We start from the raw sequence: 21,074 nt of genomic DNA, 5'->3' as shown, positions 1-21,074 counted from the left end.
GAATATGGTGTGATCATCTGTTACACCCAGGAGGGAGACTGCATATTACATCAAGGCTCCAAAACAAACAATCTACGGCTAACAATACGTGTTAATGTATGGAACGTGTGATGGTTTTATGTTTCAGTACGGAACTGTTACGCACACACAGATGTATGCGGGTTGTCATAGTAATGTTTATACACACGTTAATGTTCGCTACTGTTGTAGATGTAATAAATATAAAGTAAGCAAGTACAATGCTTTAATCGTCCATTCTGTTTATTGACACGATAGTCAAGAAAGTAAAGAGAGTAAACAATATTCAACTGTTTCAACCTTTTTAAGTCGTGGCCACGATCTCATTCCCACTCCTTACTAAGTCGTGGCCACGCGTTAATAAGGCGTGGGAACGCGTTAAGTAAGTCGTGGCCACGCGTTACTAAGGCGTGGGAACGCGTTAATAAGTCGTGGCCACACGTAATTTTTTTTTTAGGGGATGTCACCTTAGGGGCTCCGTATGTGCCACATATTTTACAGCATTTTTGGATCAACCTACTTGTGTGAATCAGCATTTTCCCCTCATAAAAATAATAAAGTCTAAATATGGTTCCACACTTACTTGGAAGTAAGTAGTAAGAATCAGTATCAGCAGCTCCTGTCCAGACTACATAAACCTGACTGATACCATTCAGTATAAATAATCAGAATAAGGTCAGTGTGATTTTTCACTCTCTTGCCCTGTAAAGCTGAACATCAATATAGGAACTGAAGCTCTTTTAAAATGTAGATCGTGACCTGCCGACTGAAATATTAGACCTCAAGCCAAGAACGTGTGGGCACCCCTGCTTTTAAAACTCTAAGCAACAGAATGTATTTTGAACAAGTTCCTTTGTTGTTTAGAAACTCACAAGTGATGTTTTTTTTGGATTTCATTAGCCACATCACTGTCTGACCTGTCTGATAGGCACAAATTTCCACAGAGACACTTTAAAATCTTGTGCTGTTTCCCATAAATGTGAAACTTCATCACGACAGTTCTGGAACAGGATGTTCAACAAGCTTATTTTCAGATGTACACATACTTTTGGTCATATAGTGTACATCTTACGAGAATTAAAAACATACATGCTGGATCAGAGAGTAAAAAACATATAAATATATATAAAAATACCCCAAAATAAAAAAGGTTTCAGCTTTTAATCACACTTTTAAATAACGTAAAACGTATTTTATAAATTTGAACGTCGTACAGCATGAAAAATTGCAGTTTATACAAGGAAACATTTTACTAACCCCAATAATACCATAAAAATAAGAAAATATAAAGTGTCACGTCTTCCCACATGTGCAATGCAAAAAGAAGGGCGCGTTATTTCATCCCGTTTCAAACCTCATACAAAATATTCCTAGAATTACAGTGCAAATACACTTTGGCTGCAAACGTTCCTATTGTTTTTAATCCTGAGTGGTTTGTTCTCAGAGAGGAATTCTGCATCACCGCCTGTACTGACTGTATAAACGCTGTGCATGCTGGTCCGGGGCTCCGCCCGCAGTCTCACCGGTGTGAGTTTCTCTCACAGCTCTTCGTGTCGAGCTTTTTCCTTCTCGGCGTCCTCCTGCACTTTGAGTTTCAGTTCGTCGGGGGTGATGCGCCCGTCTCCGTTCCTGTCCTGGTTTTTGAACATGTCTCCGATGACGGTCTCGGCGTTCTGGGTGGGTTTTAGTCGACCTTTGCCCTCTGCTACCTGATGCTTGATGAACTCTGTGAACTGGAAAGAAGACGAGAGATTGTTAACCGACCAGTTTCACCAGATTTAACTAATCAGTTACTGCCAGGTTAGATTCCAGCTGTCCTTAGGAATCTACACTGAGCACTTTATTAGGAACACTGTTTACTATACACCGATCAGCCATAACATTAAAACCACCTCCTTGTTTCTACTCTCACTATCCATTTTATCAGCTCCACTTACCATATAGAAGCACTTTGTAGTTCTACAATTACTGACTGTAGTCCATCTGTTTCTCTGCATGCTTTGTTACCCCCTTTCACCCTGTTCTTCAATGGTCAGGACCCCCACAGGACCACCACAGAGCAGGTATTATTTAGGTGGTGGATCATTCTCAGCACTGCAGTGACACTGACATGGTGGTGGTGTGTTAGTGTGTGTTGTGCTGGTATGAGTGGATCAGACACAGCAGCGCTGCTGGAGTTTTTAAACACCTCACTGTCACTGCTGGACTGAGAATAGTCCACCAACCAAAAATATCCAGCCAACAGCGCCCCGTGGGCAGCGTCCTGTGACCACTGATGAAGGTCTAGAAGACGACCGACTCACAGCAGCAATAGATGAGCGATCGTCTCTGACTTTACATCTACAAGGTGGACCAACTAGGTAGGAGTGTCTAATAGAGTGGACAGTGAGTGGACACGGTATTTAAAACCTCCAGCAGTGCTGCTGTGTCTGATCCACTCGTACCAGCACAACACACACTAACACACCACCACCATGTCAGTGTGCCTGCAGGCACGTCCTGATATTGCAGAGTGAGATGTGGCCCTGGGTCAACAGGGGAGGTGCTTCAAGCGAAAACGTTCGACCAATCACAAACTAGCTGCTGCTATGACATCGCCACATTTGCCGGGGCTAGCTAATCCTAGCTAGGTAATGAGTATGCAAGCTAAAAGATCCGGCAACTGTGTTACTTTCAGTATTTGAAAGAATGTTGGAAATCATTGTGCCAAACAAAATATTAACAGTGTGCAAAGCATGAAATAAATTTCTCAGATTTACCATTAGGTTAGCCAGCTAGCTTAACTACTACTAGCTAACATAGCAAAAAGCTATGAGAGATTAGCCAAGCCAAGGCTAGCTACAATATGTGAAATATTATCTGTGTAAAGCAAAAGAAACGCTACTACTATATGTTAAGCATGTATTATAACAAGGGGATTCAGTGCGTGCGTGGCACGGAGCTTTTTCTCTGGTTGAGGTTAAAAAAGGAGAAAAATAGAATAAAACAAAGAAAAACGAGAAAAGCCCGGCAAATGTGGTGATGTCATAGCGGCGGCTAGTTTGTGATTGGTCGAACAATTTCGATTGAAGCACCTCCCATGTTGACCCAGGGCCACATCTCACTCTACAATATCAGGACGTGCGTCAGTGTCACTGCAGTGCTGAGAATGATCCACCACCTAAATAATACCTGCTCTGTGGTGGTCCTGTGGGGGTCCTGACCATTGAAGAACAGAGTGAAAGCAGGCTAAAAAGGTATGTACAGAAACAGATGGACTACGGTCAGTAATTGTAGAACTACAAAGTGCTCCTATATGGTAAGTGGAGCTGATAAAATGGACATTGAGTGTAGCTACAAGGAGGTGGTTATGGCTAACCAGTGTATAATCCAACATACTGATGACTTTTGTAGGATACAGTTACTGACTGTAGCACGTCTGTGCTTCTATACACTTTGCCACCCCAAAGGACCCCATCTATCAATCACAAGGGAACCTCATAGGACAGGGTAACAGGCTATGTGTTCCTGATAACGAGGCCGATAAGTTTAAAAAGTATTAAAAGAAAAATCCCAACAACACTGCTGTACCTACTACAATCATACTATGTCATTACCATCTAGGTGTAGGTGCAGCGCTGAGAATGATCTGAAACACCCATTATCTGATTACTACAGATCCTCAGTCAGTAATTGTATACCCACAAAGTTCCATCTATATGGTTGGTGTAGCTTGTAAAATAAGCAACGTATGTGCAGATCAGTGTTCCTAATAAAGCGCTTGCTGAGTGAGGTTCTCACATTTCAGTCTGTGGCCCCCAGGATCCGTGCTACCGTGCAGCACCCACACACACCATGTCCGAGCACAAGATGAAATAAACGTTAACATATACAGTAAGTGTGTTCTGAATTCCTAAAGTTTTTACCTCCTCCAGTGGAACTTCTTTATCCTGATTCAAATCCATGGACTGGAAGATCTCAGTGGGTGTTTCACCCAGCCAAATGAACAAATAACCTTCAGGAACCCCCTTCTGTATGGAAATGAGCTTCAGCTCGAAGCGCAGAACAGCACTGCCCGGAACGTTTTTCGCTAAAACACAGGAGAAAGAGAATTTAAAATGAGCAATAAAATCGTTTGCAACCCGAGTTGGTACATAAGAGCGCTGTGCCACCTTTCTGTTTCCAAACATAGTGCTGAGCGGTATGACGGTACATTCGGTATACCGGTTTTGATTCCTCGTACCGTATGGATTTTTCCAATATCGCCATATCGCAGCATAGTTCATTTCAACAGCTGTAGGCTTCAGTAGGCAGCAAATCATATAATATTGTTCGCCACTTAATTAAATAATTAAAACACTGGATTCCAGGTTTGTCTTGCCAGGTTGAAAATACTAAACCAACATTATAAGTGAATCGTTCTTTAAAAAACAATTAAAAACCCACCTTTTTACTAAACACTTAAGTGGACTTGTACTTACTTACTAACACTTCATTTCTTTAAAAAAAAAAAACTTTGGTTCTAACAAGGTTTTAGCAGATTTGTGTTCTTGAACTGTTGTCTACTTAAACTAGAGTAATGAAATGTTTGCTATGGAAGCTCTTCTGTAAGTCGCTCTGGATAAGAGCTGCCAGAGATGCCAAAAATGTAAATGTAAACTGGAAGTGGAGAGATTTAAAGTCGTCCACTTTTCTACAACAGACCAGTGGTCAAGTTGTACAGTGGAGTTTATAAACATGGTTTTATTAGTTAAAGGGAGAGCTAGTGGTAATTGTACAATACTTAAGTATTCAATAAACAATAAAAATTAGGGCAGTAATAGCTCAGTGGTTAAGGTGGTACTGGACTAGTAATCAGAAGGTTCAAGCCCCACCACTGCTAAGTTGTCACTGTTGGGCCCCTGAGCAAGACACTTAACCCTCAACTGCTCAAAATCATGTTCATGTCATAATTGTAAGTTGCTTTGGATAAAAGAGTCTGCTAGATGCCTAAAATGTAAATGTATTTCGTGCACCTGTTTCACTCGTACTGATTCCATCATTTATTGTGTCATTTTGTGGGGCCGAGCAAAGCTTACAGCACCCAAAACCTTATATTATTATATACAGTGTATCACAAAAGTGAGTACACCCCTCACATTTCTGCAAATATTTTATTATATCTTTTCATGGGACAACACTATAGAAATAAAACTTGGATATAACTTAGAGTAGTCAGTGTACAACTTGTATAGCAGTGTAGATTTACTGTCTTCTGAAAATAACTCAACACACAGCCATTAATGTCTAAATAGCTGGCAACATAAGTGAGTACACCCACAGTGAACATGTCCAAATTGTGCCCAAAGTGTCAATATTTTGTGTGACCACCATTATTATCCAGCACTGCCTTAACCCTCCTGGGCATGGAATTCACCAGAGCTGCACAGGTTGCTACTGGAATCCTCTTCCACTCCTCCATGAAGACATCACGGAGCTGGTGGATGTTAGACACCTTGAACTCCTCCACCTTCCACTTGAGGATGCGCCACAGGTGCTCAATTGGGTTTAGTCCATCACCTTTACCTTCAGCTTCCTCAGCAAGGCAGTTGTCATCTTGGAGGTTGTGTTTGGGGTCGTTATCCTGTTGGAAAACTGCCATGAGGCCCAGTTTTCGAAGGAAGGGGATCATGCTCTGTTTCAGAATGTCACAGTACATGTTGGAATTCATGTTTCCCTCAATGACCTGCAGCTCCCCACAGGGCATTCCAGTAATCCATGTTCTTGGACTGCTTGTCTTCAGCAAACTGTTTGTTGGCTTTCTTGTGCGTCAGCTTCCTTCTGGGATGACGACCATGCAGACCGAGTTGATGCAGTGTGCGGCGTATGGTCTGAGCACTGACAGGCTGACCTCCCACATCTTCAACCTCTGCAGCAATGCTGGCAGCACTCATGTGTCTATTTTTTAAAGCCAACCTCTGGATATGACGCCGAACACGTGGACTCAACTTCTTTGGTCGACTCTGGTGAAGCCTGTTCCGAGTGGAACCTGTCCTGGAAAACCGCTGTATGACCTTGGCCACCATGCTGTAGCTCAGTTTCAGGGTGTTAGCAATCTTCTTATAGCCCAGGCCATCTTTGTGGAGAGCAACAATTCTATTTCTCACATCCTCAGAGAGTTCTTTGCCATGAGGTGCCATGTTGAATACCCAGTGGCCAGTATGAGAGAATTGTACCCAAAACACCAAATTTAACAGCCCTGCTCCCCATTCACACCTGGGACCTTGACACATGACACCAGGGAGGGACAACGACACATTTGGGCACAATTTGGACATGTTCACTGTGGGGTGTACTCACTTATGTTGCAGCTATTTAGACATTAATGGCTGTGTGTTGAGTTATTTTCAGAAGACAGTAAATCTACACTGATATACAAGCTGTACACTGACTACTCTAAGTGATATCCAAGTTTCATGTCTATAGTGTTGTCCCATGAAAAGATATAATCAAATATTTGCAGAAATGTGAGGGGTGTACTCACTTTTGTGATACACTGTACATGCTGAAATTACAACTTTTTAAATTCTATGTACTTATGACAGTAAAATAAGCTGCAGAAATATAAAAAGTCCCAGTAATACAAAACAACATATCGTGATATAAGGTCAGAATATTAAAAAATACCCAGCCCTACCAAATAGTAAACACGGTCGTCTCTCACCTCCTTTCTCTCCGTGTCCGAGGTGCGGCGGCACGACGACGATCCTCTTTTCGCCCGAGCACATCCCCCTCAGTCCTTCGTCCAACCCGTCGATCACTTTATCTCCTCCTAAAACCACGTCCTGAGGAGCAGCGTAATCACTCCTGATCCAACACAGCACAAAACAAACTCATTTTTAATCATCCATCCAGTTTTCTGTCTCTTATGCACCCGTCCATCCATCCGTCTAAATAAACGTAATCCGATAACCACCCGCCGTGAATTAGAAGCTGCTCAAACATGACTGACACTGTCCACAGTCGAGAGAGCTTTATCTGGACATGGTCCTAAATGCACTTAATTTTTCGTGGTATTTGATTACATTGGACTGTTTGGGTCTGCTGCACTACCTTGGCAGGAGACCACTGTGCAGTCAGACAGGCCCTATTTATGTGGGCACAGCCTTTGATCGAAATACAAACTGGGTAAGAAAGTTTCACATTTAGTCATAGAAACAAACTTTATGTGACTTTATTTGAGTGTTAAGGGCCTTGCTCAAGGGCCCAAAAGTGGCTGCATGGCAGAGCTGAGACTCAATAAAATTTTATCAACAATAAAACTTACACTACTAGCTGTAGCCTAGTGGTTAAAGTTCTGGACTAGAAATTAAAAGGTTGCTTGTTCAAGCCCCACCACTACCAGGTTGTCACTGTTGGGCCCTTGAGCAAGGCCCTTAATTGCTTAGACAGTATACTGTCACTGTACTGTAAGTCACTCTGGATTAAAACGTCTGCTAAATGCCGAAAATGTAAATTTAAGTTGCATCTGTCAGATTATGTTGTTTAATGGCTCTTTAGTATTTATAAAAATATATAGGAGAACAAGGGGATCAGAAAAAGTAATTCAATTGGTTTGGTGCCTTCTGGTATAAGTGCAGCAGGTGCAGCAGTGTTGTTGGGATTTTTATAGAAGAGAACAAAATCCCTTTATTTGTCATATATACAGATACACGTGTACAGTACAATGCAATTTTTCTCTTCGCATATCCCCGATGCCGGGGTCAGAGTGCCAGGGTCATTGTACGGCACCCCTGGAGCGGACAAGGTTAAGGGCCTTGCTCAAGGCTGCATGGCAGAGCTGGGATTCGAACTAGGCTCTCACTGTCCCGCGGGGTCTTTTCTCAGTGGACACTTTCTGATCACATGATTATGCTGGCTTCATATTTTCGGCTAACGCGCTGTTGATTTTAAAGGTGTTTTAAAACCCCAACAACACTGCTGCACCTGATACACCCGCAGTGTGACGGAACGGTACGTAATGATATAAATGAAATACGCAGCACCAGAACAGTGTGACTGTGTCGAACACGGAGGCTGAAGCGAACTCACGATGTGAAGAGCAGCGTGCCGTCCATCAGCGTGCAGTTGTAGTGATAATGGATGAAATCGTTCAGCTCGCTCGTCTCGTTACACACCTCGGGTTTGGACACAACGTCCACCTGCACCGAGTCTTTCGGATTGTGGAAGTCGATCACGTGAATGTCGAACACCAGCACGGCTGAGCCGGGGATTTCCTTACCTGACAAAATATCACATTTAATATGTTTTAATTGTGATGTTTTTCTTTATTTATATTCAAACAATATCAATGTAAGCAAACAAATGTTTAGAATATTTTGGATGCTTGCAGGTTTGCCATATATAGTGCTTATACTACAGTTCAGGAACCACTATCACATCACACTGGTGTTCACTGTTTATCCTTGGTGGCGTACCTGCTCCTTGTTGTCCATACGCAAGATGAGGGGGCATGGTGATCCTCCTCCTCTCGCCCATACACACCCCCTGCAGTCCTTTATCCATCCCTGAGATCACGTAACCCTGGCCGATGTACGTGTTGTATGTACCGTTACGCTTATAGCTGATTAAACACACACACACACAATTTATACGATATTTAAAGATTTATTACCTTAATACTTATTAAATTAATAACATGAACTTAAACATCAGTGTTAATCATGAATCATTTTTGTTTACATTCTTTCTTAGTAGCAGTGAGAACTACATGAATAGAGTCACATTGATTTTGACATTTATTTATTTAATCATTCATTTTCAGTGAACGCTTCATCCTGATCAGGACCGCGGTGGGTCTGGCACCACCCGGGATCACTGTACACAAGGCAGGAATACTCATTCACACCTAGAGCAGTATTTCAAACCCTTGAGTGGGTCATGAGCCAAAAAATTTGGACACAGAAAAATAATAAGCCAATTTGTGGAGGCTTTATGTTACATCTTGTAAACCACAGTGGGACCAGATTGCCACAATTTTTATGAATTAAGTTTATTTTAGTGTTTTTTGACTTGATGCTTTGTTTGGGTTGCCTGGGACAAAATGTGGGTCGCTTGAAAACAAGTTTAAAAAACCCTGACCTAGAGGGTACTAAGTAGTAACCAATCCACTGTCTGCATGTTTTTGAAACATGGGAGTCTACTGAGGAAACCAACATGGGAACAAAATGCCACACTGGCTTACAGTGACCAGAGTTAAGGATTGAACTCATTTCCCTGAGACCTTGAAACCCTGTTTTTTTTAATGTCAGAAGTGCAGTTTCACACGAGCCCCGTTAGCTCACCTGTTATCAAAAGCTTCTCCGTTGAGGAAGGTGCCATTGTAGTGGTAGCGGATGTAATCTCCCGCTATGGATTTACGGCTGCAGTTGTCAGGAACTGTCTGAACTTCCACACTGATGTCGTCTTTAGGATTGTGTAGATCCACCAGCAGGAGTTTGTACACCAGCGTAGCGTGAGGAGGAATTTCTTTACCTAAATAAACACCACATTATACAGGAGAACATTTACAGTAAAGAGTTACCTTAATACCTTAATAAACATTAGTTTATTTATTCTGCCACATTAAACTGGTCAGGGACTCTGCAGACAAGGTGTCAATTCATCACAGGGCCAATCCAACCCCACAGATACAGCCTATCATGTCTGTGTAGACGCCTGGCCATCCGATAGCACTGCTGAGATTCAAGATGTCAGCAGTGTTGGGAAAGTGTAACAGTCATTATTAATGTCTAAGCTTAAACCCCTCATGCATTTGAAACCATTAGCACAGCTACTGTGGCATCACACTGATCTGGAATCCAAAAATGTGAACATTTTATGTCAATGCGTCCGCGAGAGATTAAAAGATGAATGATTGTTGTGATAGTTTGTGTAGTTACAGAGACGTACTTATAATTTAATGGGACACCTGCCCTTCCAGAAGAGAAACCGGTATGTCTCTTGTGTTATGAGGCGTGTCTGTGGTACAGCAGTACAATAGAAATGTAGATATACATTATAAATATACAGTATAAATTTGGAATTTTGACACCAAACACAGAATTTAGCCTCCAAGAAAAAGAACAAATTGTCCAAGACCTAAAAGGCCACTGTAATCACAGCAGGATATGTGGCAATTGGCCCTTTGAGGGCCACCATGATGCAAATGTGGCCCCCGATGAAAATAAGTTTGACACCCCTGCTCTACGTAATGCCGTTAGCTTACTGATGTTATTTAACTGTGTAGTTTTGGTGAGCCTTTGCCCACTGAGCCTCAGATTCCTGTTATTGGCAAGACTGAGCCGTAGTTCATATATCATCAGAGTCTGACCTGTTGTTCATTCCAAGATGCTTTTTGATCACCACAGTGTTTGTTTCAATAACCATATGTGTCGTGTCAGCTCAAAACCAGTCTAACCATTCTTTTTATTAGCAGAAATGAAAACACATCATGAGCTTGGTAAATGTCTTACCGAATCCTTTCTCTCCGAATCCCAGGAACGGAGGGATGACGAAGTTCCGGATTTCTCCCACACACATTCCCAGCATTCCCTCATCCAGTCCTTTAATCATCCAGCCGTCTCCGACTAACGTGTCTTGCGTCTGCGAGCGGTCGTAGCTGTAACGGCACACATAATCACACAATAGCACCAAGGGTCAGGGATTCAGGACGTGTCCATGTCCACGGTGGGTTAATGATGTGTGTGGTTTGGGACACGACAACATTGGATTAATAATGGTAAGAATAATAATGGTGACTGTGTTTATGTGGCCTATACAGCGGTACCTAAAAGACGTTGAGTTTCAAGGTATTTTTTCCCATAAGGATGTTTGGGAAACCAGTTAATGCGTTCCATGTTCCCGTGGAACTGCATATATTTCATTATATGAATATTATATATATATATATTAATAATAATATTATAATATTATATTCCATTACCAACAATTTATTCCTGTAGCAAATGTTGTTTACAATCACCGTACCAATTTTTTAGCTTCTAACTAATTTTGTCTTCAAAGGTCTAACACAACAAAGAAACAGATTATATTGCAGAAAAAAATATTTAAGATTAATTATTTGTAATTAATAGTGTCATTATTCAATACATTCAATATAGTGTCATTATTCAATACACTACCCGTGTCTGTGTGGGTTTCCTCCGGGTGCTCCGGTTTCCTCCCACAGTCCAAAAACATGCAGTCAGGTTAATTGGAGACACTGAATTGCCCTATAAGTGAATGGGTGTGTGTATGCGTGTGTATGTGTGTGTGCCCTGTGATGAACTGGCTTCCCGTCCAGGGTGTTACTGTGTGCCTTGCTCCCACTGAAAAGTTTTTTCATTATGGTGTTGTGCGTAAAGAACTCCATGGATCAGTGCACATTTGATCCAGAGATTCAGGGACACAATTGGGACACATCCACATCTGAAGGATAATGGTGGCCTTTGTAGTGACTAGTGTGACTATGGGGCTCCACTCACCTGGAATCGAACTTGGTTCCATCCAACAGGCTTCCGTTAAAGTGAAATCGGACAAAGTCGGTCTTCTTGACGGAGCGCGTGCAGTTCTGGGGAGTTTTGATGACCTCTGTCTGCACACGGTCGTCCATGTTAAAGATGTCCAACATGTGGAGGTCAAACACCAGGGTGGCATCAGGGGGGATGGTCTCACCTGAGCCGCAGAAAAGTTAGAGTGAGTTTCAGAGTCTGGAATATCATACAAACATCACTGAATCTCTGAGCTATCCACAATCTGCACTCAGAATGTGATCAGAATGTCCGTCTGCATTTAAACTTTGTTGATTGAAAGGTAAGATGTGGTGATATTGCATCAGGACAGACTTTATTAGGTCTACACAAACATGCTAACTAAATTAAGCAGGGTGCTTTAATATACATTTAATATAGTGTTACCTGCTCCCTGGCTTCCGTAGGCCAGGTGGGGGGGCACGGTGATCCTTCTGTGCTCGTTCACACACATTCCCACAATGCCTTTGTCCACTCCAGCAATCTGACGGCCCTGACCCACCATCACAAAGAATGCAATGTCTCTTTTATAGCTGCAAACACAGAGAATAAGATTAGCACTTCTAATGGTACTACGTGCTGCTAGTATGAGTGTACTGTGGTAGTGAGTGTGATACTGGTCTGAGTGTATCGTGGTAGTGTGTGTGGTACTGGTGTTAGTGTATCGTGGTAGTGTGTGTGGTACTGGTATGAGTAAATCGTGGTAGTGTGTGTGATACTGATATGAGTGTGTCATGAAAGTGTATATATTTATATATAGTATATAAAGTGTTTTCCTTTATAGTTGTAATTATAACAGTAATTGCATCACATAGTCGATATTTTTGTTTTATTGTACTATATTTTATTTACTCCTATATAGTGTATTTACTCTGTGCTGCAGCTGCTGTAACACTCGGATTTTCCCCTGTGGGGATCAATAAAGGAATCTTATCTTAAGTGTGTGTGGTACTGGTATGAGTGTATCGTGTTTGTGCATGGTACTGGTATTAGTGCATCATGGTAGTGTGTGTGGTACTGGTATGAAAGTATCATGGTAGTGTACAGTGAGGAAAATAAGTATTTGATCCCCTGCTGATTTTGTAAGTTTACCCCCTTACAAATACTTGAACAGTCTATAATTTTTATGGAAGGTTTATTTTAACAGAGAGAGACAGAATATCAACAAAAAAATCCAGAAAAAAAACATTAAATAAAGGTTATAAATTAATTTGTATTTAATTAAGGGAAATAAGTATTTGATCCCCTACCAACCAGCAAGAATTCTGACCCCTACAGACCGGTTATGTGCCCATGAGGCACACAAATTAGTCCTGTCCCTGTATAAAAGACTCCTGTCACAGAATCAGTTTCTTCCATTCAAATCTCTCGACCACCATGGGCAAGACCAAAGAGCTATCAAAGGATGTCAGGGACAAGATTGTAGACCTGCACAAGGCTGGAATGGGCTACAAGACCATCAGCGAAGAAGCTTGGTGAGAAAGAGACCACCGTTGGCGCGATAATTCGAAAATGGAAGAAATACAAGATCACAGTCAATCACCCTCGCTCTGGAGCTCCATGCAAGATCTCACCTGGTGGGATAAGAATGATTCTGAGAAAGGTGAGGTCAGTCCAGAATTACACGGGAGGAGCTTGTCAATGATCTCAAGGGAGCTGGGAGCAGAGAAATGCTGGATATGACCCCAAGAACACCATCCCCACCGGGCATTTCTCTGCCTCCAAACACGGCGAGTGGAGTTGATGCCAAAGAGCTCAATTTTGGTCTCATCTGACCATATCACATTCTCCCAAGCTTTCTCTGAATCATTCAGGTGTTCATTGGCAAACTTCAGACGGGCCTGTACATGAGCCTTCTTGAGCAAAGGGACTTTGCGGGCACTGCAGGATCTCAATCCATTACGGCGAAGTGTGTTACTAATGGTTTTCTTGGTGACTGTGCTCCCAGCTCCCTTGAGATCATTAACAAGCTCCTCCCGTGTAATTCTGGACTGACCTCACCTTTCTCAGAATCATTCTTACCCCACCGGTGAGATCTTGCATGGAGCTCCAGAGTGAGGGTGATTGACTGTGATCTTGTATTTCTTCCATTTTCGAATGATCGCACCAACAGTGGTCTCTTTCTCACCAAGCTTCTTGCTGATGGTCTTGTAGCCCATTCCAGCCTTGTGCAGGTCTACAATCTTGTCCCTGACATCCTTTAATAGCTCTTTGGTCTTGCCCATGGTGGTCGAGAGATTTGAATGGAAGAAACTGATTCTGTGACAGGAGTCTTTTATACAGGGACAGGACTCATTTGTGTGCCTCATGGGCACATAACCGGTCTGTGGGGGTCAGAATTCTTGCTGGCTGGTAGGGGATCAAATACTTATTTCCCTTAATTAAATACAAATTAATTTATAACTTTTATTGAATGTTTTTTTTTTGTGGATTTTTTGTTGATATTCTGTCTCTCTCTGTTAAAATAAACCTTCCATAAAAATTATAGACTGTTCAAGTCTTTGTAAGGGGGTAAACTTACAAAATCAGCAGGGGATCAAATACTTATTTTCCCCACTGTATGTTCTACTGGTATGAGTGTATCATGGTACTGTGCATGGTACTGGTATAAGTGTATCGTGGTAGTGTGTGTGTGGGGCTGGTATAAGTGTATTACGGTAGTGTTTGTGGTACTGGTGAGTGTAGTGTGATAGTGTGTGCTGCTAGTGTGAGTGCATCATGGTAGCACACATGTTACTAGTATGAGTGATAGTGTGTGCGGTGCTGGTGTAAGTGCATCATGGTAGTGTGTGCGGTACTGGTGTTAGTGCATCATGGTAGTGTGTGTGGTACTGGTATAAGGGTATCATGGTAGTGTGTGTGGTACTGGTATAAGTGTATCGTGGTAGTGTGCGTGGTACTGGTATAAGTGTATCGTGGTAGTGTGTGTGGTACTGCTCTGAGTGTATCGTGGTAGTGTGTGTGGTACTGGTATAAGTGTATCGTGGTAGTGTGTGTGGTACTGGTATAAGTGTATCATGGTAGTGTGTGTGGTACTGGTATAAGTGTATCATGGTAGTGTGTGTGGTACTGGTATAAGTGTATCGTGGTAGTGTGTGTGGTACTGCTCTGAGTGTATCGTGGTAGTGTGTGTGGTACTGGTATAAGTGTATCGTGGTAGTGTGTGTGGTACTGCTCTGAGTGTATCGTGGTAGTGTGTGTGGTACTGGTATAAGTGTATCATGGTAGTGTGTGTGGTACTGGTATAAGTGTATCGTGGTAGTGTGTGTGGTACTGGTATAAGTGTATCATGGTAGTGTGTGTGGTACTGGTATAAGTGTATCATGGTAGTGTGTGTGGTACTGGTATAAGTGTATCGTGGTAGTGTGTGTGGTACTGGTATAAGTGTATCATGGTAGTGTGTGTGGTACTGGTATAAGTGTATCATGGTAGTGTGTGTGGTACTGGTATAAGTGTATCATGGTAGTGTGTGTGGTACTGGTATAAGTGTATCGTGGTAGTGTGTGTGGTACTGCTCTGAGTGTATCGTGGTAGTGTGTGTGGTACTGGTATAAGTGTATCGTGGTAGTGTGTGTGGTACTGCTCTGAGTGTATCGTGGTAGTGTGTGTGGTACTGGTATAAGTGTATCATGGTAGTGTGTGTGGTACTGGTATAAGTGTATCATGGTAGTGTGTGTGGTACTGGTGTAAGTGTATCATGGTAGTGTGTGTGGTACTGGTATAAGTGTATCATGGTAGTGTGTGTGGTACTGGTATAAGTGTATCATGGTAGTGTGTGTGGTACTGGTATAAGTGTATCATGGTAGTGTGTGTGGTACTGGTATAAGCGTATCGTGGTAGTGTGTGTAGTACTGGTATAAGTGTATCATGGTAGTGTGTGTGGTACTGGTATAAGTGTATCGTGGTAGTGTGTGTGGTACTGGTGTAAGTGTATCGTGGTAGTGTGTGTGGTACTGGTATAAGTGTATCGTGGTAGTGTGTGTGGTACTGGTGTAAGTGTATTATGGTGGTGTGTGTGTGGTACTGGTATAAGTGTATCGTGGTAGTGTGTGTGGTACTGGTATAAGTGTATCGTGGTAGTGTGTGTGGTACTGGTGTAAGTGTATCGTGGTAGTGTGTGTGGTACTGGTATAAGTGTATCGTGGTAGTGTGTGTGGTACTGGTGTAAGTGTATTATGGTGGTGTGTGTGGTACTGGTATAAGTGTATCATGGTAGTGTGTGTGGTACTGGTGTAAGTGTATCATGGTAGTGTGTGTGGTACTGGTATAAGTGTATCATGGTAGTGTGTGTGATACTGGTATAAGTGTATCATGGTAGTGTGTGTGGTACTGGTGTAAGTGTATTATGGTGGTGTGTGTGGTACTGGTATAAGTGTATCATGGTAGTGTGTGTGGTACTGGTATAAGTGTATCATGGTAGTGTGTGTGGTACTGGTATAAGTGTATCATGGTAGTGTGTGTGGTACTGGTATAAGTGTATCGTGGTAGTGTGTGTGGTACTGGTGTAAGTGTATCGTGGTAGTGTGTGTGGTACTGGTATAAGTGTATCGTGGTAGTGTGTGTAGTACTGGTGTAAGTGTATCATGGTAGTGTGTGTGGTACTGGTATAAGTGTATCATGGTAGTGTGTGTGGTACTGGTATAAGTGTATCATGGTAGTGTGTGTGGTACTGGTGTAAGTGTATCATGGTAGTGTGTGTGGTACTGGTATAAGTGTATCATGGTAGTGTGTGTGGTACTGGTATAAGTGTATCATGGTAGTGTGTGTGGTACTGGTATAAGTGTATCGTGGTAGTGTGTGTGGTACTGGTATAAGTGTATCGTGGTAGTGTGTGTGGTACTGGTATAAGTGTATCGTGGTAGTGTGTGTGGTACTGGTATAAGTGTATCGTGGTAGTGTGTGTGGTACTGGTATAAGTGTATCGTGGTAGTGTGTGTGGTACTGGTATAAGTGTATCATGGTAGTGTGTGTGGTACTGGTATAAGTGTATCATGGTAGTGTGTGTGGTACTGGTATAAGTGTATCATGGTGGTGTGTGTGGTACTGGTGTACGTGTATCATGGTAGTGTGTGTGGTACTGGTATAAGTGTATCATGGTAGTGTGTGTGGTACTGGTATAAGTGTATCATGGTAGTGTGTGTGGTACTGGTATAAGTGTATCATGGTAGTGTGTGTGGTACTGGTATAAGTGTATCATGGTAGTGTGTGTGGTACTGGTATAAGTGTATCATGGTAGTGTGTGTGGTACTGGTATAAGTGTATCATGGTAGTGTGTGTGGTACTGGTATAAGTGTATCATGGTAGTGTGTGTGGTACTGGTGTAAGTGTATCATGGTAGTGTGTGTGGTACTGGTGTAAGTGTATCATGGTAGTGTGTGTGGTACTGGTATAAGTGTATCATGGTAGTGTGTGTGGTACTGGTATAAGTGTATCATGGTAGTGTGTGTGGTACTGGTGTAAGTGTATCATGGTAGTGTGTGTGGTACTGGTGTAAGTGTATCATGGTAGTGTGTGTGGTACTGGTATAAGTGTATCATGGTAGTGTGTGTGGTACTGGTATAAGTGTATCATGGTAGTGTGTGTGGTACTGGTATAAGTGTATCATGGTAGTGTGTGTGGTACTGGTATAAGTGTATCATGGTAGTGTGTGTGGTACTGGTATAAGTGTATCGTGGTAGTGTGTGTGGTACTGGTGTAAGTGTATCGTGGTAGTGTGTGTGGTACTGGTATAAGTGTATCGTGGTAGTGTGTGTGGTACTGGTGTAAGTGTATTATGGTGGTGTGTGTGGTACTGGTATAAGTGTATCATGGTAGTGTGTGTGGTACTGGTGTAAGTGTATCATGGTAGTGTGTGTGGTACTGGTATAAGTGTGTCATGGTAGTGTGTGTGGTACTGGTATAAGTGTATCATGGTAGTGTGTGTGGTACTGGTATAAGTGTATCGTGGTAGTGTGTGTGGTACTGGTATAAGTGTATCATGGTAGTGTGTGTGGTACTGGTGTAAGTGTATCATGGTAGTGTGTGTGGTACTGGTATAAGTGTATCATGGTAGTGTGTGTGGTACTGGTGTAAGTGTATCGTGGTAGTGTGTGTGGTACTGGTATAAGTGTATCATGGTAGTGTGTGTGGTACTGGTGTAAGTGTATCATGGTAGTGTGTGTGGTACTGGTATAAGTGTATCATGGTAGTGTGTGTGGTACTGGTATAAGTGTATCATGGTAGTGTGTGTGATACTGGTATAAGTGTGTTGTGGTAGTGTGTGTGATACTGGTATATGGATACTGTTGTAGTGTGTGTGGTACTGGTGCATCCTGGTACTGTGGGACAGTTGTGGCCTAGTGGTTAAGGTATTGGGCTAGTAATCCAAAGGTCACTGGTTCAAGCCCCACTACTGCCAGGTTGCCACTGTTGGGCCCTTGAGCAAGGCCCTTAACCCTCAGTTGCTTAGTCACTTTGGACAAAAGCGTCTGCTAAATGCCGAAAATGTAAATGTAAAATGGTATAAATGTACTGTGGTAGTGTGTGTGTGGGGCTGGTATAACTGCATGATGGTAGTGTTTGTAGTACTGTGAGTGTAGTGTGATAGTGTGTGTGATGTGTTTGCTACTGGTATGAGTGTATCGTGGCAGTGTGTGTGGTACTATACACACTATCATGATACACTCCTACCAGCACTAAACTTAAAGTGTTAAAAGTGCGTTGAGAGTGGTCCACCAGTCACATCTGATCTGCTTACTGGTGGTAGATTACCATCAATAGATTGGAGTAAATGGGGATGACACACTGTACATAGCAACAGATGGACTACCGTTCAGTACAGTCAGTAATTGAACTTTATAAACTAACGCTGTACAACACAGATGCAAAAATATAACAACCCCCTCCTACCTGGAGTCGAACTGTGTCCCGTCAGTAAACGTGGCGTTGTAGTGATACCGCACCAGATCTCCTTTCTTCACCTCCCTGGTGCAGTTTTTAGGACGGGAGTATGGGTCCACCACCACGTCCTCCACGGGCCCAGGACTGCAGGAGCCACAGGCCCACAGGGCCAACACTGCACTCAGCATCAACCTCGGACGAGACATTATGCACAGGATCGCAGCTGGCAGTAGAACAGTGCTGTTAGTACTGAAGGTTGGTTGCTCATCTGCCCGGGCCGCCGTGTTTTAGGAAGAGAGGAGATCGGCTGCAGAGATTTTTTCCTCCGGCAAGGTTGCCAGATCTGGAATTCCCGTTTTACATTCCGCCCTGGTGTACTGTGAACAAGCCACAGCATGTTGTTTTGACAAATTTTAAAACTCAGTGGTTTAAAAGGAAGGAGTTAAGTATTTTGTTGAAAAATAATAAAAAATAAAATGGCCTTATTATGTTACTAGAGACAAAAAATAAAAATATGTCTAAAATATTTAGTAGTAGTTTCTCTGATTCATGCCCTTATACTGTTATATATTGTGGTTGGGCTTGAACCAGCAACCTTTCGATTACTAATCCAGTACCTTAACCACTAGGCTACAACTACTATTCATTTGATGCTGCAGGAAGTTATATAATGTTATTTAGGTTCGTGGCATGGCCTCCTAATTCCTTGTAGTATACCAGGTGACTGGTAAAAAGTACATGGAACAGTTGTCTTTTTACCAAGGCCGGTAAGTAAACCTAATCTGTGCTCTTAGGCTAAATGGAAATATGTCCAGAAGTGTAGATGTAATCTAGACACCAGAGAAAAAAACATCTCTGCAATAAACTGGATACATAAATGTTTTGTGACACTGCTCACAGTCAAGTGAGCATTATATCACTATGGGCTTGAAGGCTGTGGGGCAAAAAAAGATGCCTCTACCCCCAAAATTGGCTTGACTTAATTTGATGCTGATTATGTTACCAAATAAAACGCCAGAGCAGAGGCTTCTGTGTTGCATGGTAACTTCTAGACCAATACAGATGTAAAGCTTGCTTGACTAAGAATAGTTAGGTTTGATTCTTGCATGCAATTACGGATGTGTTGCACCCACTGTTCCGGCTGGCGCCAGACCCACTGGAATCCTGACCAGGATTAAGCAATTAGTGAACTAATCGGACTGGCAGATTGTAGAATTTCAGCCAACCTACACATGTTCCAATGTACAGTAATTCAAACTGGCGTCTCTAATTTTGCGGGTTTTGCACAATCTGGCAACCGTGTCCTCCCGTAGCCCCCCTTTCAGTGTAAACGTGGACGATCTGCAGCTGTGAGCCACACACACACACACACACACACAAGTACACAAACATTCCGTTACACGTATTTGTTAGCTCATATGCTAATTAAATGCTAATTGATGAGTTTTAAGCAGCTTTTAAACACGTTAAATTGTAAACAATAGTACAGTAGCGGGAAGGTTGGGCTCTGGATCTGGTTACAGGGACTGGTTTCGCTTTTTAATGGGTTAAAAGTTGTAAAGTTTGCTTTTAGCTAGTCTATTCTTAGTAACGCCACAAACGTAGCCCGCACACTTCCATACTTAGTAGTATGTAAGATAGTACGCAGCGTATAGAGCGCAGTGATAGATGCGTACTATTTTTATATACTTCTTAGTAAAGAAGTATGCATCAGAGTTGTGACTGGTTTCAAACTACTACATGATTTTGAAAGTATTAAAATGCTTTTTTTAACCCCTTTAAACCTTAAATGTGATGGAAAAATCTTTTACTATGAACCTCCATATATGTGGTGTTATGCAAAAGTTTGTGCACCCATAGTTAAACCATGTACAGTATTTTGTACATAAACTAATGCACATTTTGTATGTCTGTTCATTTGATGATTTTAACACATCAGATAAACAAAAACACAATGTGGCATTTGCAAAAATGATACCAGAATTAAGGTTGGTCAAATAAAATTACTTTTGCATAAAAATGAGCAGGGAAATGATATATTACATTTGTTTCTTATGGGGAAGGTGGAAGTTAATAAGAAAAATCAAGTTTAATCAAGTATATAAAAGCGTTTACAAACCAAAACAGGTCACATAGTGACAGAGGAACTGACACTGCGCACAATCTTTTATGCCACACATTTTATGTAACTAATTTTCTTTTTCTGTACCTTTTTTATTATTGGCTCTGCACCTTCCCCACTTCCTTAGCAGCTGCTTGAATATCGCACACTGTTGTGTATTATTCAGTCCAAGTTTTCATGCAAATAAGGTCACTGTTCTTAGACATGCTGATCACTGGACAGACCCATTCGAGCAGAACACAAATGTAGTGTCATTAGTTCAAATGAGCTGAAAGTGTTTTGCTGCTGATTTTCATTTGTACTCAACATCTGGTGCATCTCGTATTCGTGTCCAGCAAGAGTCAGCCAGCACTGACGGATTCCAGTAGCCTTGGTAACATTTTTCTATTGTGGCAATGCATGGTCAACGCGCTCGCCGTGTTCATCACTTACTGCACCAAGATTAACAGGGAAGAAATCCAAGAGTTAATGCAGATTTCTAATGACATGTTGCACTTGATTGCTTTGTAAGCTTGAAGAAAGTTGTC

At 42.1% G+C, this 21,074-nt stretch overlaps 1 protein-coding gene across 1 annotated transcript; it reads right to left on the bottom strand.

Annotated features, from left to right (window-relative positions):
- Nucleotides 1–1,165: 1,165 nt before the first annotated feature.
- Nucleotides 1,166–18,741, bottom strand: fkbp10b (FKBP prolyl isomerase 10b). The gene is made up of 10 exons (XM_063003891.1): nt 18,435–18,741; nt 11,934–12,079; nt 11,502–11,691; nt 10,491–10,636; nt 9,321–9,510; nt 8,454–8,599; nt 8,068–8,257; nt 6,701–6,843; nt 3,924–4,087; nt 1,166–1,751 (listed from the first exon to the last, which is right to left on the bottom strand). Exons 1-10 carry the CDS (start codon nt 18,629–18,631, stop codon nt 1,557–1,559), a joined length of 1,707 nt encoding a protein of 568 aa, XP_062859961.1. The 5' UTR covers nt 18,632–18,741; the 3' UTR covers nt 1,166–1,556.
- Nucleotides 18,742–21,074: the final 2,333 nt, after the last annotated feature.

This window comes from Trichomycterus rosablanca, chromosome 10 (genome assembly GCF_030014385.1).
Source record: "Trichomycterus rosablanca isolate fTriRos1 chromosome 10, fTriRos1.hap1, whole genome shotgun sequence".
Taxonomy (NCBI): Eukaryota; Metazoa; Chordata; class Actinopteri; order Siluriformes; family Trichomycteridae; genus Trichomycterus; species Trichomycterus rosablanca.
This window is presented reverse-complemented; position numbering and strand designations above follow the sequence as displayed.